This window comes from Pogonomyrmex barbatus, unplaced genomic scaffold (genome assembly GCF_055798465.1).
Source record: "Pogonomyrmex barbatus isolate J1 unplaced genomic scaffold, ASM5579846v1 scaffold14, whole genome shotgun sequence".
Lineage (NCBI taxonomy): Eukaryota > Metazoa > Arthropoda > Insecta > Hymenoptera > Formicidae > Pogonomyrmex > Pogonomyrmex barbatus.
Window position 1 is genome coordinate 3,625,661 of NW_028297110.1, and position 23,844 is coordinate 3,649,504.

A 23,844-nucleotide genomic window follows, 5' to 3' on the forward strand; every position below is an offset into this window, starting at 1 on the left:
TGCGGCAGCCTGCACGATTAAACAATGCACAGACGAGCAGTAATAAAGCGCAAGTAATACAATGTTCGCCCCACCATCGACTATCATATTCTAACTCATCCCTCGTTTAAAATATTCGCCCTGCGGCGGTAATACCGGTTGTATTTGTTCAATTAAAAATAACCAAGAGATACATACAATGCCGGGGAAAAATATTGATAGATTGTAGTTCGAAATTGCCAATACAACTAAAAAATGCGTTATTTTTCTTTTCATAGATATATTTAGTTGTATACAAGTTTTTATATATATATATATATATATATATATATATATATATATATATGGGATCGGTTTAACTAAGAAAAGCATTCTTCGTTGAAAATTTAATTAAAACTTATTAACACGAGATTGCCGCAAGCTCCACGTGATGTTTACAAAGGCATTCAATTTTTATCAAAATAATCGTGAGCGGAGCTAAACGGGACTAAAAGACGCATGCTAAAAATGTACATTTCTAAGAATTTTCTTGTAACGACAGTATTTTTGCGATATTCTCGGTTACATAGCTGGTTACCGCTCATGAATAAATCTGGTTACTCCTTTCTTATTATTCTAATGTGCAAACGCGGGACTCTGGTCCGGAAACTCGCCTTCATATTGCATAAATCCGATGTCGAGTGGATCGTTGAAATTTTTACGTCGAACGCAAAGCTTCCGTCGAATCGGTCCCTAGAGCGTCTACATGCAAGATATTTTTTTTCTCTCCTTTTTGTATGAGCCACCATGACGAGGAGATCACAGATATAAAATATTGCTCGGAGACGCCGGAGATTACGGCACTTTTCCTCGAGATAATATCGCCGCCACTTGGAAGCGTAGCCGCTTAATTTTTCCGTGCTCGACGCGCAAATCTTTCTTTTTCTATCGAGCAATTGCGACGACACAATATCCCATCTAGAAAATTCTATTAAAAGTTATATGCCATTTCTTGCGACTTGTTCTTTCATATTTGAATATATTTTCCACTGCGACCCGAGGAGAATATTCTCCCACTTTTCCATCGCTATCCTTGCGCAAAAATACCCAAAGTGAGACATTCTAAAGAGAAATGTTTTCGATTGCAAATAGCTCCATGAAAGTCCGATATTGCAGTATAAATAAAAAATATTGACAGAATAGATAACGTCGGTTGTAACTGACAGCTGTATCTGTTGTAAATGACAGATTTCGTGACAAAAATTCAAAGTTGATCCTTTTTTTATTCTTTTTTTTCTTAAATCAAACTTGCAGTTAATTTCCGACATATTTTTTAGAATCTTTAATTAAGTTAACAAATTTATTTAAAGTTGTATGAGAATTAAAAAGTTTCACTGCCTATGTCTCTTAAAACTCAAAGCTTAATTCATCAAATTCTTGAAATTTTTAATATGAAATATTCCTATAATTAGATTCCAAAATTAGGTTACAAAATGTTAAAAATGTAGGCATAAAAAAATTTTATTTTCATTTTAAGAATGTTATTATTTTATAAATGTATTGATATATTAAATTATCTTTATATATATATATACTTATTTACTTATTTATTTATTTATTTATAGATTTATATATTTATATACATAAATATGTATGTTTCGCAAATTCTATTCCACTTAATACATGTGAAGCATCGACGTGAAATATGGCGTACTGAAAAGAATTAATGATAGTCGCAGGAAACTTAGTTTCTCTGCCTTTCTTTGCCACTCCCGCAAATTTTCAGCCCGATACAAACATTTCTTTGTGCGGGGCGGAAACATTCTCCCGACTTCGCACACTTCCGATCATGGATCAACGTCACCCACTGCATCGTCTCGTTTGGTAACATTATTCTATACTTTGACCCACAAAGTTTCTCTTCGAGCAGTGTCGATAAATCTTTACGCAAACAAGATCTAGGAAAGTTGCGCGAATATACGAGTACGTGGAGTGTCTTCGTCGATAAACACGTGGACAAAAACGACGATACACGTTTTACAACGTAATGCTTCTACCATTTTGTATATGGAATAACAAAGGGTAGTCAAACTTTCGCGACGAAAAAATCAATTCAAAATTGATTGACGAATTGAAGGAGGTTGACAATCCATAATCGAAGGAAAGTTTGTAACATCTTGAAATCGTTATATATAATATATAAGATAAGAGAGAGAATAATTTATAGAAATAATTTAATTTTCATCCGCAAAGGCATATCCCTTATATATTTGCTCTTTCAATTGTGTCATCGTTGATATAGCTGGATGTTTGATTTCAGAGAAGAACAATATCTTTGAACGAAGTTGAGCGATGGTAAAGTGTATATCCAATATTCTACCGTGTAACAACGGAAATTTATTGTTCTCCTGCAAAGTATACAATAAATACAAGTATATAGAAGCTCGAGAGAGGATCCGAACGGTTTCGTTCGGTTTATAGATATATATCCTCATTCGTTTACTTTCAGAACCACTCCATAGCTTGAAAAGACAAATATAAAATAATCTTCGAAGTCATTCCCTCTTGAAATTCCTACAATAACGCGAAAACAATTCTCCGCGTTTCTTCGGATCGAAGCTGGACATAAAGATGAAACGGTTTTAAAATGTAACGCGCGTATTCGAGAATAGAGATTCACGCGAACAAAATGTGACTCACGTAAAATCTATAATAATTGCAATAATCTCGCGCGCTCATTAATACAGCAAATTAATACGGAGATACTTATGTGAAGATTAATTTCCTACCATATATTTTATACACGAAATAAGATCCTTCATCGAAGTTCGTCTGACTTCAGCGTGTAGTGTAACTACTTTACGTCTTACCTTACTAACAGCAACTACTTGTAGTGAAGATTAAGCAAATTTGCTAACTTCCACTAACTCCGTCTGTTTCTATATTACATCGGCACCGATTGTAAATCAAGGCGAGCAGATTTCAGAGAAAGAATCTTTACCTAACTAAAGATTTACGTGACGCATCGCGTCGTCGCGAAAGGTGGAAGAAACGAAAGAGGGCAAGAAAATAATCTGCGGCATTCACGAGGTGATTTTCGGTCGCGACATTTGGCATTTCGACATCGATTGACTTCGTCGTTGAAATAATCCTCACCGGGTGTGCGGGTTTAACATTTCCCGATAAGCAAAATATATCGTCCTGGCCAGCGTTTGACGTCGCCCGACCCCGAGATATATGGTTCTCACTAACACCCTCCGAGAGTTACCAAAGTCGACGGTAAATTTCGCGTCGCGTCTCTTCCCTCGTTCCCTCGGACCGTCCCGTGTTCCGCAGCACGGGGGAAAAATATCGAATATTTTCGACGGAAAAGCGCAGCGGTGGCCATCGCGCAAGAACGAATGAGAAATTTCGGAGTCCGGCGCCGAGGCGCTGTAAATCTCTTTCCCGTCGCTGTGACGACGACGACGACGACGACGACGATGGAGACGGTTCGTCTCTATCCGTTTAAAATTCCGCACTGGCTGCGTTTAAAACTTTGTCAAGCCGTGACATCCTCGTCAATTTCTCGTGCTTTTTACAAGACCTTTTTATGTGCGCCAAGATGCCGCCCTGCAATTTTGCAACATGTAATCATTTAACATTTTTATTGCAAAAAATTCTGCTGCGAATACATTGCGAACATATGTACAGTAAAGCGAAATTAAAGAGATGAGCGAAAATATGTTGACAATTTAGAATTAATTAGTTGTGAAAATTTATGGAAGTTTGATATTAAGTAAGAAATTTTTTTCACAAGTGACGGGACAGTTAGAGCACAATTCTAAATCGTCAACATATATTTTCGCTCAATTTTTTCGCTTTATTGTACCTATTTTCGCGATATATCGGTCGTAATGGTTAGGTCACGCTTAGGTCGACGATGGATCGACTCTCAATTGGGCGACGAGCTCATCCAAATTACGGGCTGGGAAACCTAGGACATCCGGGACACCCTGGGCAGGATATACCGCCCACGGGAGAAGAATTAATCCTCAGAAAAATTTACGGCCGCAAGGAGATACGGGCGATGTCGAGACAGCCGGTGTATACGCACATCGTTCTCGCGATTTATATCCTAAGGAGCAAAACGGCGACGAGTAATGGCGCGGCGATACAGCTCGTGGAGACTGACAGGTGAAATACGGAACAGATCCGAGCGTTTTGTTCAAGTCGTGCAGACGGAGGAAGGACGGCTGGGCGAATTATGGGCGACGTTGTGTCGGCGTGCTCTCCACGGGAATCCGATTCCGCTTCCCATCCTTTCTTCCTCCCTCTCTCTTTTCTCTTTCTCTCTCTCTCTCTCTCTCTCTTCCGTTTTCGCAGGATCCCGCGGCGAAGCGTGGTTCCGATATCACGATATACCATGCGGACGAATTCCATGCGTCCATGTACAACACGTTCGCGCGATAAAGCTCGAGGTCGCCTTTCGTTAGCGTGTCGTAACGCACGACACTATTTTTTCGCGGCGAGATATCGTCTACCCGCGTATTTATCCCGAGATTTACCCCGAAGCGTGCAGGGATGTAATTAAGTCAGGCACGCTTTTTTGCCACGCTCATTTAGCCTCGTGAACGACGGGATCCCTCCACTTCCCTGTCGACGTCCACAGTGCCGTATTCCTTTTACATATTCTGTCAGAGACGTATTTACAATAGAAAATTGTGACACAGTTAACCAAGAAAAAGAAATCGTTAAAAGCGCTCGCTGCATTGTTCCTCCAATAATTTTGTTTCAATTTTTATCCAGATAACTAGGAAATTTTCCGATGCTGATGAAATATAAACAATTCAAATCATAATCATGAATTTCTGTGTGCAAAATTATTGTATTATTTATGAATATTCCATTATTGTTCAATCTTTGGTCACAAACATAGAATAATATAATAATAATAAAAATATTAAATGTATATAAAATTAACTCAGATAATCGTGTAAGAAAAATCATAATGTATAACTCAAGATTATATGTATATATATATATATTTGTGGTTGAATTCCGTGAAAATTTGTTCATTCGGCTCGCGAGATACAGAATTCCTATGTGTCAGGCTTTCAATCCGCCAAATCCTCGGGAAGGAAGGAAACGGGAAACGGGAAGATGGCCGAAGTGCGGCGGATTACTTCATTCCGATAGGTCGATTTTTCACGAAGACATGACGAAAGAGAGATGTCGGATGACGTTGCGGTGAATCTCGGTGAATCAATCTCTGTCTCGTTACAAGTCCCCTTCATCCGACTTCATGAAGTCGCCTTCACGTTCGCCTTCGATATTTTGTCAGAATCGATCGTTTACCTCCGCATCTAGTTACTCGCTCGAGCAGTCAAGGAGGATTAATAACTACGCGTGTTGCGCACGTAACATCGGAAGACTAATTAATCGTCTGTCGGATTTTACATGAGAAGGTAGGTGATCGTAATATTAATATGTGCACAAGACAAGAGGATAGGTAGAATTGCCGTGGTAGGGTTCTGGGATTGCGCAAAAGTAATTAGTAACGATGCTCTTAATTATGTCGATATCGTTAATGCTGAAGAAGATGGAATTTTATTCAGTCAGTCAGCTATTTGTATTCTGACAGTATCACAAGATAGCAATGACGTTTCTGACAAGTTAATATAATAATATAGATAAATGTATTATAAATAAATATTGAAGATAACAAAATTTTTAATTGCAGAGTTACATAATTGCCAATCAAAGATATTTGATTCATTTAAGTACAAATAGTTTAATGTAGGTTCCCATATAAGTTTGCAATGATTCTTTAGCGAAATTGTCGATGCTTATTGCGCAAACTTCGTGTTCTGAAAATTAGCAACAAAACGTGTTACACATCTACGTAATCGAGTCTAACTTCGACTATTAAACTTCGCGAAAACGGTCACATGGATTGCAGTTCAACAGCAACAGCTGCGTTATCAGTAATTGGATTGGAGGAAAACATTAATTTTATTTCTAGATAGATTTTTTAGCGGCTCTCTCTCCATCCACTCTATCTCTTTATTATATATTTTATAATCTATATTATATACCTTAATAAATATTACTATATGCTCATCATTTGTGAAAAACCGTACAACGCTCGCTATTACGCAAATTGGCCATAATGCGGTTACGTCAGCGACGTAAAATGGTGACATATTTCAATTACGTTAACGAATGGAACGAAGTTTCGAGCCGATTTTTTCCAATCCCCGAACCGCGACAGTATAAACTTCGGGCAACGCGAGAGTTGATCATCCGGATAATTAATTTACATCGCGTGCTACCGCTATAAATTTGCGGCGAAATTCCGCGGTGATATCTCTCGGCGATATATACACAGTAATTTGCGTTAATCGATTAATTGGCCAGTTTCCAATCCCATTCAGTTAGTATTTCGTAATCGTCGAGCGTCAAGCACGAGCACTTAGAAAGATGCAAGTAAAAAAAAAAACTTCCTCTTAAATAATGCGTAAGAAAAAAATAAAAAAAAAATTAAAAAAATATTAAAAGCAATAAGCTTCAGCGAACTGTAATCGAAGGGAGAAAATCGAATTAATGAGGATTAGCACTAATCGACGTTGCAACCGTGCCTCAGAGTTCTGATAATCGCCCGAGAGTAATTAAATTAAACATAATTACAGTGCAGCATCAGAAGGCTATAAAAGTAGGTCTTCAGGAGGATTAACGCGCAAAGTTAAATCGCTTTTGTAAACTCGGATGTTATAAGCTTGATGTCTCTACTTATCACGTCATATTTCTGCTATAGCCGTTATGACTAATAAATAGATATCAAGTCAAAAAGTAACACGTTTCTTTAACTTTATTATTTCCTGTATTACATTTTACTAACTGACTTTATCATTTTATTGCTTACTTTCAAATAAGCAATATATATTTCTACGTATAAAAAATAATGGAAAATTTTAGCTTTAATTAATACTTTAGATATAAGTAACAAAAATAATATTTTTATTGATGGAAAAGAGAATACCACACATATTACTCAATTATTATTGTTTAACTAGTTATTCAGTTTGTGTTATTCAGTTTTGTTTCGCGTAATAAAACAAAAAGCAATAATGAAACTCCATGGCGATAAACCGTCCCTCTTGACATAAAACCGTCAACGCGTTCGCTTTATTACACTGAACGGCAATGTATAAAGTGCATTACGGACCATAAAGCAATCAGAAGGCTAGCGCATAAAAATGCGCCGTGAGTCTCTTCAAAATCGCGGAATTAAGTTTACACAGGATATCCCAGACCAACCACAAGGACATTTTACAGATAGATCCCTTGAGGAATTTCATGTTGATTTTCGCTGAACGAGAAACGTCGAAAGACTTAATGCGCATACTATATGCATAAACGCTTTTTTTTTTTAATGCATTTCCATTTCACGTGTAATGTTGACTTAAATTCTTTATTTATATTGGCTGAATATTGCATATTAAAAAAAGGAGAAATGCAGAACAGCGCTCTAAAATATCTTTCATTAAAAGAGATGGACTTTATCAATGTGTTAATTATATTTTTTCATAACCTTCTTTCATCATATCTGTTAAATAAACAATAGTTCTCCGAAACTCTTTTATGGTAGCTTTCAATACAATAAAGATAATAATCATATTTCAATAAATAATATTTAATTATTTCACAATTATAAAGTTTTTTAATTGTATTAATTATTACAAAATCTCAAATAAGTGAGTAGAATTTTGTCAATAAATATCGTAAAATTAAAATAGTAAAAAGAATCGTAGAAACACCATTGATTACATCATTGATAAATATTTCATCGTTGATAAAGAATCCTATCTGCTACGATTATCATGCAAATCTTCAATAAAATTACGGGATTAATCAAAGTGAGATCTCCCAGAGCTGTAGCTCTGACACCGACGTAAGGTTGACCCTTAATTTACTAGCGCATAATTTCAAGCTGGCGGGTGACCCTCGAGGATCCGTCTTGGCATTAACGAGCCCTCGTCAGCTCCCTCGTGGGATCGAGAGTGGCGAAAAGCCTCGAGGGTGCTCGTATTTTAGGAACCAATCGAGTGTTGCAGGGTGCGGCTAAGAAGCGAATGTTCTCTCGGCGCCGTTGGGACGATACTCGGTGCAAAGGGGTGTGCAAGCGAGTGGGGGCTTCATCGATTTCTTACCCCGTGGCCCAGTAACGCGTTTCGTGAGACCGTCGTGTACCATTGGGTGTAGCTATCCCCTACAAAAGAGTTTTGATGCACCGCGGGGTGCATCGAGTCTAAGGAAATCGCTGATCGTCTCTTCGATCGTTTGCATCGAGTTTTTATAATGGTAGCGCTTAATTTTTTTCGTTAGCACGCAGGGTTTTGTTGTTTCAGTTCAGCGAGGTAGATCTTTCATAAACATTAACTTCAGAGACTTCGTGTCATTTTAATTATAAAAACGACGAGTATATTTTCCAATAATAAAATTCTAAAAAAATTAATAACTTAAAATGACATTAACATTATATCAAATTTCATGTAATACACGTAAATAATTTAATAATTAATTCAAATGTCCATTAGCATTAAGCTGCTTGCTGATTAATTCACTAAGCGTGCACGTTATAATGACATTGCACATTTTTACCATAGCACGAATTATTTTCATTATTAAAAATATTTCAATCCAAAATTTTCTTATATATGATTAAATATCGCATGACATTTCAATTAATTAATTAATTTTAAATTCTCAAAACACAGCTAATTGCAATTATCTTTTTATTACATGTAAAAAAATAATATTCCTTTAGAATATTCCTTTAAAAATGATTTAAAGAACATGTCGAATATTGAATTTGGTATTTGACGCTAAAACTTAATCTTCAAGACGCGAGACGAAAATGAAGACACAGCAGCTCGAATAAAAGCGGAAACTTTCCGAGAGCAGCGACCGTTAGGTGTGTTTAATTTCAGAACGTGTATCGTCGTCCTTTCTAAGGAAGATAAATTTCCGTAACTACCGTAAAACTTACCCGCCCGTGAAGAATGCGCGATCTATCTCGATTATGGTAATCTAGTATCGCATTACCGTGGGATACGATTCGCGTTTACTGTTAAACGCAAACGCATCGTGTAAAGTTGATGCAATCTATTAAAAGGCGAGACCTGACGTTCCCGTTAACAATGATGCACAACATCGGTGGTGGTAACATTTACGATAAGCGCAATGATGAATTATCATTACGTAAATTTCGCCTATCACGATCCTCTCTCCTCGTGCAACAACGCTCCCGCGTGCCGCACGTGCACGCGTATCCGGCACTACGTAACTTTATCCCCCCAGCGACGTCGGAAGCTGCGAGCTTACGAATCAATCATGTTTCTCCGACGTCACGTTATCGTATGATCTTCATGAAAATAAGCCGTAGTTATTTCCCAAAAGTTATTAGTAACGGGCCGACGATAAATTTCTTCTTTAACGACGACGGTCTAATAACGATCATTCGGAGCTTAATAGCCACTCCTATGTCCACAGGACAGATTTTCTCATGTTGAACTTCGATTCGCGCAGCTGCATAATTGCATGTGCAGCGCACATTGACGCGACACGGCGCGGCATGCGACATATTCTACATCTCGCGGATTTATTTAGATTAACGCGAGCTTTCGAATCACGCTTACGCGATAATGTCAAAATCATTTGCAATAACAATTCGCGACTGCTTGCCATTTGAAACCGTGATAATCAATTATGATAATTAAAATATTTGCTTGGCAAACAAGAAATTGCACATTTGCACTCTAATCGTCAATTGATTTGTCCCCTAAATGCACGTAGTGTAGTGATATTAAACAATTAAACAGCGATATTTCAGTGATATTATTAAATAACAATGAGAAATTCCAAAAATTGCTTATCGGACTATATTAATTCTCGCTGATCGATAAACCCGTTACATTGTGATACAAAAATACGGCGTCCGCGAGTCGTAATAACTGCAAATTAAAACACCCCCTTTCGCTAAATAGCCTTAATTGCAAGATTAAAGACATAATCGTGGCAGAAGATCCCGCCGGATATAATTAACTCTCAATTAAATTAAATGACGGTCATGCACTCGCGACGTTAAGGTCCACACGTGCTCTCCGTTTCTCAACTACCTCGCATTTCGCGACGCGGTGAGAAAGGACTGGACCCCACGCTCGGATTAACTTAATCAACCGGGTATTTGCCGAGCAAAGGAAACGGCCGTGCAATTCAGGCAGGATGGGGAGGTCTTGGTAGGGTGCTCTCAGACCAAATTGGCCGCGGCGCCAATAGCGCAGCCTGCTCGGCATCGAACGGACACGGGGAGGAAATACATTTTAATGGATTCCTCTTCTGCTAATGCGCTCGTACGGTGTACACGCGTATTCGCTACGTAACATGGCGGACGCCATGACTTCGCTGAATAAATATACGCTCGATTTGCGCTGCGTGCTTTTAAACCGGCTGTGTCGCAGCTGCGACGAGTGAGTGACGACGAGAGGCGCGGACCCGAACGGATCCGTCGGATAAAGCGCGGCTCTCATTGATTTAATTCGGCGATTAATTAAAACAAATTCGCCACCGGTTAATCGGATTATACGGGCGCCGCCTGAACTTTTAACAATAAGCGGCACGGGGTAATTAATCGTACGTTTAAATCTCTTTATAATGGACCGCGGCGTACCGGAGAGTCGATAAAATGACAAACATTCCTTGTGCATTATGCCGCGGATTATGCAAAATTTATGCGGAACTGATCGATGTTTACCGCTCTCCTTACCGTCATAAAATGCGGTTAAGGGCTTAATGTACCAATCCAGAAAAAGCTCCCGCAATTATACATTTTTCTTCTAACGGGCAACCTAGTTCCATCAATAAATGTCTACTTCTGGAATGAAGTGCCGTTATCTGAAACTACTTAACCTTTTTGCTTGCGGTGACCGGTAATTGCCCATCTTAAATTTCCGTAGCGGGGCGAAAAAATGATTAACGGTTCGGGATTCTTTATCATCTAAGTTCCGTACTTTAGTGCAAAGTGCATTAAGACCAAGACGCGAGAATGTATAATGCAAGGATTAAAGTTAGGGTAATATGTTTCAATCCGGAAATTCTCTTTTATATACGATTTAATATAATATTTTCTTCTTTAATATTTGCGATTCAATGCGTTAATTTAATTAATTATTTCTACAAGATGAACGGTAGCTATTGTTTTAAATTGTATAGAAACATTCAGCATATAAAAGATATTTGTTTGCGAAACATTTATATTTATATACCTAAGAAAAGTTGAATAAATTTTTTTTCATTTTAATTTATTTTACAATGCTTTATAAAATTATTTGTTATTATTCGTAAGCTATAAAAATTCAAACAATATTTATCTAAACACTAATTTTTTAAGGCTCGTTTTTGTTCAATTAAACAAAATTTGTATTCCTGACGATTAACTATTAATAACTATTAATTATTAATATAACTATTATTATGTAGCTTTTTATATAAGTAATATTTTTAATTTAAAATTACTTTAATGTGTAAAATCTTTTGACATGTTACAGTAACAAAATTCATTCGCATTGGGATAGCCGACAAGAACGATAATCCCCCATATTTTGACAAGGGCCTCTACGAGGCTGAGGTAGATGAAAATGAAGACATTCAACATACGGTGCTCACCGTCACCGCCAAAGATCACGACGAGTGTAAGTATTCTTTTTTTTTTAATATTATTATCGTATATCATTATCATTCTTTATAAATAAATAAAGCTAAAAATATGAATCATATATATGTATATATATATATATATATATATATATATATATATATATATATAAATAATAAATTTCTCATTATGTTATAATAATGCTCATTACACCTATGTATTTTGAAAATATTTGAGTAGCTAATTGCAAATATGTACAGTGTTAATTTTAGCATACAAGGTAATTAGAGAGATATGGAGAGAGAATTCCAAATTACGATCTCGTTTGTCACGAGATGACAGATTTAACATGATGGATAGAAGTTCTTGCGAATATAATGCAAACGTCATTTTCAACTATCATGTTTCAAAAGGATTACCATTTCCGAAAATTCAAATCATTCTATTACTCCATCATTCATATTATTCATGTTATATCGAAATTAATAATTACATGTCAACATGTTTCATGAAAATATCTGTTTCACATTGAATGCATTTAAACCCTGAATGCGATAAAAACGCAGATTGTGTACAGAAAGTTCCGCGCAATGTGTTCCATATGTAAATTAAGTAAAATCGTCTCATTTATTCTATCTCGATATTTAATCTTTTTGAATAATACGAACAAATAAACTGTCATGCGAATTTTCATGTTATGTATTTTGAAAATGTTTAATTTATGATTTGACAAACATTCAGATGAAATTGATATGTACGTTTTCGAATACAAAATATACAAGACAAAATATACAATATATATAAATTAAACATTAAATTATTACATTCTTTTTAAACTGAATACATAGTTGTAAGATGTAAAAACATTAAAGAGACGATATACATACAATAAATAATGCAAATATATGATTGAAATCGGCTTGTAGATGTACGTTTTCTTTCATGTGCGTGTTGGTAATTGTTCTTTCAGATATTTTATTTTATTTAAAAATTTTGGATGCAACTCGAACTACACATAGGATAAATCTAGATTTGATATTGCTAATATTATTCAATAATACTAAATCTTAAATTGTAGTCCTAAAACTACATGTTTAAATATCAGAAATAAAAAGAAAATAGAGATAGATATTTATGGTTGTGAATGAAAAAATATTAAAGATACATGAATTCAGATTTTTGAATATTCTGTATTTCACGAGTCAGCATAAAATCAAATTTACTGAATACCATTTTTGTCAAGAAACTTTTACTCCCATATCTTGAAATGCGAGAATTATCGAGAGCTAGGTAACGAAAGTATCGAGTAGACTTTGAATGGCGATCGATCGGAGGTGGTCACCCCTTCTCGCTCCTCCGTGCTAGCATCCAAACTTTCTTATTCGCTGCTGCGAGAACTCGGAATTCGGATTATAACAAAAGTGTCGTTGAGAGTCGCGTCTTGCTTTTATTAAAAGCATGCCCTTTCTTTCTGTCGCAGCCTCGCGTATTCGATACGAGATCACGAGCGGGAACATAGGCGGTGCATTCGCCGTGAAAAACATGACCGGCGCCATTTACGTCGCGGGTGCGTTGGACTATGAGACGAGGAAGAGGGTTGGTATCGCTATAAATATCATCCGAGCGTGCCGCGCGAATATGCGCCATAATATACTTTATAGCTGCATAGGATCTTTGTTTACTCAGAAGTTTATTCAATATCTCGCTTGTTAAAAAAAGAAATTCCAATAATTCTTTTTTTACTTTCGTTATCAGAGCCCAAGAATTATTAAATAATAAGAAATTAAATAATTTACGTTAACTGCTTTTTTATTTAAAAAAAAAATATGACGCATGTTTTTATTTATTGCATGCAGTATTTTTTATTATAGATCTTCAACAATAAAAATGTTGCAATTGATAGATATAATTTAATTAATTTATTTCATCTCTTCATTTATATTATATATAAGATAAATATAATTAAATTCCAATTAAATATCTGATTTTACCATAAAATTTGCGCGTACATCTTGCAGTATGAGCTTCGGCTTACTGCCTCCGACAACTTGAAAGAGAATTACACAACGGTTGTAATTCACGTGAAAGACGTAAACGACAACCCGCCCGTCTTCGAGCGGCCAAATTACAGAACACAAATTACCGAAGAGGACGACAGAACTTTGCCGAAACGCGTTCTTGGGGTAATTACGCTCTTCTTAATCGTAACGTAATCGTTAAATTGAACTTTGAATTACCAGTGTGCCAAATGTTTATCTAAACCGCGGAGAGTTTGTGGTCAATTAAAAATTAATATTTGAACCGTAGGTCACCGCGACCGATGGGGACAAAGATAGACCGCAAAACATTGTCTACTTCTTAACTGGGCAAGGTATCGATCCTGACAATCCTGCGAACAGCAAGTTCGACATCAACCGCACGAGCGGAGAGATCTTTGTTTTAAAGGTTTGCTTCGAAATCAATCAATTCACTTTGGTAAAACAATTCCTTAAAGAATTAAAACAGTAACGTGATATTTATTGCATTTATATATGTAATATTTAACTAGACATACAAAAACATTTGTTAATATAATTTTTTACATTCGCATAATATAAAGGTTTGAAGTTAACATTAAATATAACTATTATTGTGCATTATAAAAGTCGTCGTAAATTCTCTTCAAGGTATTAATAGCAAAAATAGAAAATATAATGATAACATTCCTTTAATTAATAATTACGAGACTAATAAATGCGTTGTAAAACAATTTTATTCAATTGATTTTTCAGAGAGGCAGTAGATAACACTATTTTATCACATAATTAATGTGAGATAAATTTTATTTTATTTTTTAAGTCTAAAAAGATGGCAAATAATAACCCATTCGGTCCGATTTCGCATTAGTATTTAAACAGCTGACGTAATTTGACACCTAGTCAGCACGGAAATTAATTCTTCTGTGACTACAGAATGTACATATTTGTGCACGTGGCCGCGCGATGCAATATTGCGATGGAATAATTCAAATATCGGCAGTACGGTACTGCAGTACGATATTGAGTTTCGAGTAAAGACCGTGTCAATACGACGTCCTCGTGAGGTCCGTTTGACCGGTTTCTCAAAGGATTCGCGCGTGACTTTCCTTTTTCTTCCGGTCACAGCCACTGGACAGAGATCAACCGAACGGCCGGCCGCAGTGGCGGTTCACCGTGTTTGCTCAGGACGAGGGTGGAGAGGGTCTCGTGGGTTACGCCGACGTCCAAGTTAACCTCAAGGACATCAATGACAACGCCCCGATATTCCCGCAGGGTGTCTACTTCGGCAACGTTACCGAGAATGGCACCGCAGGTTTGTGGGGGATAGCCGATGGGGCAATACACGGACGCGGTTACATTCCCGTGCCATTAGAGTTACGCTGATTAGATTCCCGTTCCATCGCATTTACGCTATTACGTGGAGATCTATGCGAGAGACGTAGACGATTTGCATATTTTAAAGCTCGCGATAAAGATAAAGAGAAGTTTATCGGTTTATCGAGAAACGCTCTTATCGTGAGATTAATCATTTGGTCTCATCGATAGCTCGGGAATAGCGAAAGGATTGACTAAAGGATGTTTTTTTTTTTTTTCTAAACCAATAAATTCCAATAAATTCCATGTCTTTTTTATTAGGAATGGTGGTGATGACGATGACAGCCGTGGACTACGATGATCCAAACGAAGGCACGAATGCAAGGCTTATCTATTCCATCGAGAAGAATGTCATCGAGGAGGAAACTGGCTCACCTATTTTTGAAATTGAATCGGAAACTGGCGTGATCAAGACCGCTGTATGCTGCTTGGATCGAGAACGCACTCCGGATTATTCTATACAAGTTGTGGCAATGGATGGAGGGGGGTTAAAGGGTATAAAATTATTTTAATTTATAATTTTAATTCCAATAAAAATTTTTCATATATTCTTTTTTAAATTATATACTATATTACATTCATGATTAACTTCGCTATCGCAATTATATTTTCATATCCTAGGTATAATATAATTTAAAATAAATGTTAATAATTGTTAATAATATTTAAAACAAATTAATTTTGCTTTACTTCTACGATATTATATTCATCAGAATATTCATTGTAGAAATGAAAGGATGTCGACTATTCTTTTTTTTAATTACATTTTATGTTTATTTAATAAAATATTATCAACTGCGTTTCTCTCTATGTGTCTTTTATCAGTTACATTTTTGATATTCATTTGTATTCATGTGAAAGTTCGTATCATCATATGTGTGAAATATCAACGAATATTTCCGCAAGAACGATATAGCGATTTCATATTTAGCGTTTTACATATTTTAAGTACTGCCCGGTGTATTCCATTGAGAGTCATCGTTGCAGCATTTCTATGCATTTCTTGGCAGGTACCGGGACGGCATCGATACGGGTCAAAGACATAAACGACATGCCACCGCAATTCACGAAGGACGAGTGGTTTACCGAAGTGGATGAGACGGAAGGACCAGATCTGCCAGAGATGCCGATACTCACTGTAACCGTGCACGACGAGGACGAAACCAATAAATTCCAATACAAGGTATTCTATTATGTTCACGACGCGAAATTTTTAATCAAAATACAATGTTTTCAAAATAAAATGCTTAGGAAAATCAGGCCAGGTTCCTTTGCGTTCTATTTAAAATTAATGCTATCATTTTTTTATTTATCGCGTAATTATTTAAAAAAAAATGCTACACAATATAATACGCAAATGTTAATATATAAATAAAAGAATACATATGTATATTATTTATATATTAGTGTTTACCAGATTAAAATTTATGATTACAACATACATGTTAAGAATTTTATAAATAAAACAAGATTAATCAGCAATATATTGATATGTACTTAAATAATGCGAACTTTCAATGTGAATTTTCGAAATTTGAGTAATACAATCACTAGTTTATTTTATTTAATTTTTTATTTTAGCCAATAAATAATTCGCGATTTATTCCAGGTAATCGAGAACAGTGGTTATGGTGCCGACAAATTTACTATGGTACGAAACAATGATGGCACAGGATCATTGAAAATTGTGCAATCGTTGGATTACGAGGACCAACTGCAGAGTAATGGCTTTAGGTTTAGGATACAAGTGAATGATAAGGTGAGCAAAAAGAAAATTAAATAAGATATATAAAATTTTAAAAATAGAGAAGAGCAAGGCATGAAAAGATTTTAATTAAATATTCTAATAACTTTCTGTAAAAATTGTTCTATTTAAGTTATATACGCGTTTATAAAGCTTTTAATTAAATAAAGTCATCTTTTGAAGTTTTTTTGAAAATAATAGTTTTATAAGGGAAATAATTTCGTTTCTTAATTAAATTATAAAAATATTAAATGAAGATAATTTTTCGTTGTTTGTAATAATTTTATCGAATTGACAACCATTTTTCTAGGGCGAGGACAATGACAACGATAAATACCATGTAGCCTATTCCTGGGTAGTCGTGAAATTGCGAGATATCAATGACAATCAGCCACAATTCGAGAAAGCCAATATCGAGACTACCGTGCCAGAGAATGCCCGCATAGGCAGTAGCCTAGAAACATTCAAGGCCACTGATCCGGATCAAGGTGGTAAGAGCAAGGTTTCCTACTCCATTGACAGAAGCTCCGATCGAAAGAGACAGTTCTTCATCAATGAAAATGGCACTGTATCGATACAGAGGAGTCTTGATCGCGAAGAAACTCCTCGGCATCAGGTAAATTATATCAATGTAATATATTTAAAAAATTTGTTACGTTATTTAATTATTATTAGATAGTCATAGTAAAAAATATTGTCTATTAAAAAATTAAGATTATATATGATTTGACAAATTTTTAAAAAATTTATCAACACACATTCTGAGCTAAAATGTAAATTAATTGTAAAAGTTATTAAATATAACGATCTATTGTCTCAGGTTAAAATTTTGGCGATCGACGATGGAATACCACCTAAAACCGCGACAGCTACTCTGACAGTTGTTGTACAAGACATTAACGACAATCCGCCGAGATTCCTCAAGGACTATCGTCCAGTTTTACCGGAATACGCGCAAACCAAAAAGGTCGTCGAGATTCTCGCTACCGATGACGATGATCGATCGAGAAGCAACGGCCCTCCGTTTACTTTCCGCATGGATCCCAATGCAAATGATGTTATCAGAGCTAGCTTCAAAGTTGAGAGCGATAACAGTAAGTTTCGTTAATTAACAAATTTAGTATAGCGTGGAAAGTTATTTTTTACAATATTAAACTTCATCTCAATTAAGCAAAAAAAAAAAAAATGCGTCGTAAAATGTAATTTATCATTTGTGCTCTCGTAATTTTTTAGAGGGAGCGAATGGAGATGGAATGGCTGTAGTATCATCTTTGCGATCCTTTGATAGAGAACAACAAAAGGAGTTCTTAATTCCTATTGTCATCAAAGATTCCGGGAATCCTTCTATGTCTGGGACCAGTACCTTGACGGTTATTATAGGGGATGTTAACGATAATAAAATGCAACCGGGCTCCAAGGAAATCTTTGTATATAACTATGCAGTACGTATTTACATTATTTTAATTCAAATCAATTATGTTATAATATAATTTTTTTCTATAGTTTCTGCAATACAAATTCAAAAAATTCCATCAAATATAATTATAATTATAATTAATTTATAGGGACAATCACCGGATACTGAGATAGGTAGAGTATACGTGTACGATCTAGACGATTGGGATCTGCCGGACAAAAAATTCTACTGGGAAGGATTAGAGCACGCGCAATTTAAGCTCGACGAAGATTCGGGAATGATTTTCATGAAATCCGGCACACACGACGGCAAATATCATCTGAGATTTAAGGTTTACGATCGGAAGCATACGCAAACGGATGTGCCCGCCAACGTGACCGTCACTGTTAAAAGTATTCCGCATGAGGCAGTACTAAATTCAGGCTCGGTTCGAATAGCCGGGATAACAGATGAGGACTTCATTCGAGTCTGGAATTATCAGGTGAGAGTCTTGAAATCTTACCCTAACAAATCCTATAATAAATATATAATATGTATATCGCACAATCATATTTATAACTAATAACTAATAACCAATAAACTTTTTTTAATAAATAAATTTCTGTTTTTTTTTAATTTTTGTGTTTTTGTTCGTGGAATAATATTATGAGATTTATTCGATTTTCAGAATCAAACTCTGTCACGAAGCAAAGCGGATCTATTTAGGGACAAACTGTCGCATCTGTTGAATATAGACAGAGAAAACGTGGACGTTTTCAGTGTGCAATTAAGGAGAGTACATCCACCATTAACAGACGTTAGATTCGCCGCACATGGTTCCTTGTACTATAAACCAGTCAGGCTTAATGGCATTGTGCTTATGCATCGCGAAGAGGTAAATGTCGCTTTAGAAACCATTAGATAATATCCCAAATGTTTTAAAAAATTATATTGAATAAAGAAACTCGTTATTCAAATAAATTAACAATGTAACGCGTTAATTAAATTATATTTTCGATTGACAGATCGAGAAAGATGTGGGTATCAACATAACTATGGTCGGCATCGACGAATGTTATTACGAGAACGAGATGTGCGAGGGGAGCTGTACAAACACCCTCGACATTAGCAATTTGCCATACATGGTGAATGCGAATAGGACCGCACTTGTCGGCGTACGCGTGGATGTAATAGCCGAGTGTACCTGCGGAGCGCGGAATTTCAGCAAGGGTGAATCCTGCAGAAACAGCCCCTGCTATAATGGCGGACGCTGTGTGGAAGACCGGTTTGGATTATCGTAAGTCGAAATCAATTAAACTCTATTGAGAGACATTCTGCATACATACATATGAGAGGCATTCTTACATTACATACATATTTTACGCGAGTAAAATTTGCTTGCAAAAAAATCTTAAGAAAAATAAATTAAAAAAATGTAAAGATAGAATTTTGAAAATTATCTCTTAAACAATCTCTACTTTCTTAAACTTGTACTTTAATTAATTATGTGTTTTACTTTAATTAATTATGTATTTTACAATTCTAGGTGTCAATGTCCATCTGGCTATAACGGTCCGAGGTGTCAACAGACCGCCAGAAGTTTTCGAGGCAATGGTTGGGCATGGTATCCTGCTTTGGAAATGTGCGATAACAGCCACTTGAGCTTCGAATTTATTACGAGAAAGTCTGATGGATTATTATTGTATAATGGTCCGATTGTTCCTCCCGAAGTCGATGAAATAATGGTTTCTGGTGAGATTTTTAATCTTTTGAATTTTCATATTTCTAATGGCGTGTCAATAATTTAATTATGCAAAACATATGTCAACAGACTTCATTTCGGTCGAATTGGAACGCGGAATACCGAGGCTACTGATCGACTTTGGATCCGGCACTTTAGAATTAAAAGTGAAACCAAAGAAAACCTTGGACGACGGCGAGTGGCACCGACTTGACATTTTCTGGAATACAGAGGTAAAATAATTGATATTATATCAAAATTGATATTATTTGCAAAATTATTTTGATGCGCTATGTGAAAATACACACAATATGTGTGTCGAAATGACAGACTTTTATCATATTTCCACAAATACAAAACAATTCTAAATGACTTGAATATTATCTAGACCGTGAAGCTCATCATCGATTATTGCAAATCCGCGGAAGTGTCCGAGCTGGAAGACGGAAGTCCGCCAGAATTCAACGATACTACCTGCCAAGCCACAGGCACGATACCGCCGTTCAACGAGTACCTGAACGTGAACGCACCGCTACAGATCGGCGGTCTTTACGTGGAGCAATTCGATCCGACGCACTACAAATGGAAGCACATGCCAGTGGGCAAGGGTTTCGACGGCTGCATTAAGAATCTCTTTCACAACAGCAAACTGTACGATCTCGCACATCCGGGTCTCTCGCGGAACAGCGTTGCTGGTTGCCCGCAGACAGAGGAGATCTGCAACAATCAAGAATCGACCTTCCGCTGCTGGGAACACGGCACTTGCGTGGGCAGCTTCACCGAGGCGAGATGCCAGTGCAATCCAGGCTGGACTGGTCCCGGATGCATGACACCGACGATCCCGACCACCTTTAAGCCTCAGAGCTACGTCAAATACGCACTGTCCTTCGAACCGGACAAATATTCCACCCAGGTGCAACTCAGATTCCGCACCCGAGAGATTCACGGTGAACTGTTCCGAGTGAGCGATCAACACAACAGGGAATACGCCATTTTGGAGGTGAGTGAGCAACACATTTCGTGAATTATTAAACAATTATTTTTGCTCGATAAATATTTCCTAAATCCTCTTATGAAACTATTATTATTCCAACATGTTTTATTTATCCAGAATTATTTATTCACTATTTTAAAACGTCATAAACAATGAATTTATAGTATTTCGATTTCAGTCATCTCTTGCATGAGCTGGTTTTGTGTAAATCTGCTTTTAATTAAACAGATTTATTTACTTCATAAATGGAATATTTAATCATAAAATATGCGATATTTTTATTTATAAAATGCATTATATACAAACTTTATTTAAAATAACTTTTTAGTATTTCTTTGCTATGACTTCAAGTAGGTCTTCAAAATCGTTAGATTTTTAAATATTTTCGACTGCAACATGCATCACTTTCAAATTATGTTTATTGAAGAAAGATTTAACAAACTCTCTGAAACATTTATTCATATATACAATTTCAGATCAAAGACAGCAGACTGCACTTCAGGTATAATCTGAATAGTCTTAGGACAGAAGAGCGAGATATTTGGCTTTCAGCAATCGCAGTTGATGATGGCCAATGGCATACGGTTAGAGTGTCGAGATATGGATCCGCTGCAACTTTGGAGTTGGACGGTGGCGAAGGACGAAGATTCAATGAAACTTTTTCCTTCGAGGGCCATCAATGGCTCCTCGTCGATAAACAAGAAGGTGTCTACGCGGGTGGCAAGGCGGAATACACTGGTGTCCGTACATTTGAAGTATACGCGGATTATCAGAAGGGTAAGTTGAATCACTTGACGAAGAAATTAAATATGGATGCGCTTTTAAATAATAATACTTAGATTAAGTTATTATATTCAGCGAATAATTAAAAGACAACTTAATTTTTTTATTATGATTTATCGCTCCGATGAATAAATAAAACAAAATATTTTGAATAAAATACATAAAACATTAAACATCTAACTTTTTATCTGAGAAATAAAGAGAAATCGAATTAATTCTATTTCATGAGAATCTTAACATAATTTTTTACAAAACAGAATAAATTGATTAATAATTGTATAATTTTAATACAAATTTTAGGTTGTTTGGACGATATAAGATTAGAAGGAAAACATCTTCCACTACCGCCAGCCATGAACGGAACTCAATGGGGTCAAGCAACGATGGCGCGAAACCTGGAAAGAAATTGTCCATCGAATAAACCGTGCGCCAATGTCATTTGTCAGGATCCATTTGAATGTATCGATCTCTGGAACGAATACGACTGCACGTAAATATCATTACTATCGACGACTTCATTTATCTTTGAGACAATCGATATCATTATGTTTTTCATCACAGTTGCGGAGAGGGAAGAATTCCTTCACCAGATAACAAAGGATGCATGGACAAGAACGAGTGCATTGACTATCCCTGCCTAAACGGTGGCAGATGCATCAATCAGGATCCGCGATTCCGATACCGATGCATTTGTCCTGACGGTTTCTGGGGCGAGAATTGCGAACTGGTCCAAGAAGGTCAAACGCTCAAATTAAGCATGGGAGCATTAGCGGCGATTCTCGTCTGTCTGTTAATCATTCTTGGTTAGTATATAGAAGTATATAGAAGATAGTATATAGAACTGTTGTTAAATATTTAGATTATTAAGTATATAATTTGATGCATGCCTCTTGTTTTTTTCTATTGAAACTTTTTGTTTTACGTATTACTGCGAATTTTTAAAAATATTGCTTTTATTTTATGTTTTTAAGCATGTTTAATTATGTTTCAGTTCTTATTTTTGCGGCAACTGAAAACTAATTTCGAAAAATAAAAGTTTTGTTACAAAAGTTTATGTCTTTTCATTTTATTTTCCTTTCTATTTACACACCTATTTTTACATTATTTTCTCCTTATGTATTTTCTCCTTATATTTCTGCTTTAATTTTTCTTCGCAATGCACTTTGCGTTATATGTTATGCAAACGTTATGCTTATTGCATTACATTAATCAAAACCGCACATAAAAATTGCACAAGATTTCCTGAATGTAAATTTTTGTTTCGAGAATGATGTTCCCATTGATAAGACTGACACCTGTTTTATTGCAATATCGTATTACATTACTGCTGTGTTACACTTTGCACTTGCTTGAACTTTTACAAGAGAAGTATTATTTCAATATATTGATAATAATTGATTTTATCCAATACAAATCATGCAAACTAATTCTGTTAATATCGTAATTTGCAGTTCTCGTGTTGGTATTCGTTGTTTATAACAGAAGACGAGAAGCGCACATAAAGTATCCCGGCCCAGACGACGATGTGAGAGAAAATATCATCAATTACGACGACGAGGGTGGCGGAGAGGACGACATGACCGCATTCGATATCACACCTTTGCAGATCCCAATTGGTGGCCCGATACCGGAAATGGGTGGCAAACTGCCTCCGTGTAAAATAGCCTGTACGTTTTATTTCTCGGCCGATTGTAAAGCGATAAGATAATTTAAGAAAACTAAAGAATAATCGAATTATTCTCAGATCCACTTGGACCGGAGCCGAATGTGGGCGTTTTTATCGAGGATCATAAGAAGAGGGCTGATAGTGATCCAAACGCACCACCCTTCGACGATTTACGGAATTACGCCTATGAAGGTGGCGGAAGCACCGCGGGGTCTTTAGAGTCATTAGCTTCCGGTACGTAAGAAAGAGATTTTTTTAAGATATTTAACATTTTATATATTTTGTTTAAAAAACCACATATCTCTTTCCCTAAAAGTTTTTTAGAAAAAATTACAATTTTCAAATATTAACAAAAATAATTCTCATTTCTCAAATATTAACAAAAATAATTCGGCGTTACAACAAATTTTTAAATATTATATATTATAATAAAATTTTTAAACATTTTTTTTTAATTTTGCGAAAATCTATTCTT

The 23,844-nt window shown here is 36.0% G+C and overlaps 1 protein-coding gene across 7 annotated transcripts in view; it reads left to right on the forward strand.

The window, feature by feature from the left end:
• The window catches only part of LOC105424476 (neural-cadherin-like), a 188,352-nt gene that overhangs the window by 158,580 nt on the left and 5,928 nt on the right, over positions 1-23,844 (forward strand). For all 7 annotated transcript variants that reach the window (XM_089073134.1, XM_089073133.1, XM_089073136.1 and 4 more), the window contains 22 exons: positions 11,547-11,690; positions 13,134-13,249; positions 13,672-13,836; positions 13,961-14,098; positions 14,797-14,983; positions 15,307-15,540; positions 16,056-16,228; positions 16,655-16,804; positions 17,100-17,405; positions 17,610-17,883; positions 18,023-18,231; positions 18,355-18,687; positions 18,874-19,080; positions 19,211-19,482; positions 19,732-19,937; positions 20,017-20,159; positions 20,315-20,926; positions 21,397-21,697; positions 22,004-22,193; positions 22,265-22,506; positions 23,155-23,370; positions 23,448-23,603. In XM_089073134.1, the coding sequence (XP_088929260.1) occupies positions 11,547-11,690; positions 13,134-13,249; positions 13,672-13,836; positions 13,961-14,098; positions 14,797-14,983; positions 15,307-15,540; positions 16,056-16,228; positions 16,655-16,804; positions 17,100-17,405; positions 17,610-17,883; positions 18,023-18,231; positions 18,355-18,687; positions 18,874-19,080; positions 19,211-19,482; positions 19,732-19,937; positions 20,017-20,159; positions 20,315-20,926; positions 21,397-21,697; positions 22,004-22,193; positions 22,265-22,506; positions 23,155-23,370; positions 23,448-23,603 (4,974 nt within the window). The remainder of the gene's footprint in view (positions 1-11,546; positions 11,691-13,133; positions 13,250-13,671; positions 13,837-13,960; positions 14,099-14,796; positions 14,984-15,306; positions 15,541-16,055; positions 16,229-16,654; positions 16,805-17,099; positions 17,406-17,609; positions 17,884-18,022; positions 18,232-18,354; positions 18,688-18,873; positions 19,081-19,210; positions 19,483-19,731; positions 19,938-20,016; positions 20,160-20,314; positions 20,927-21,396; positions 21,698-22,003; positions 22,194-22,264; positions 22,507-23,154; positions 23,371-23,447; positions 23,604-23,844) is intronic.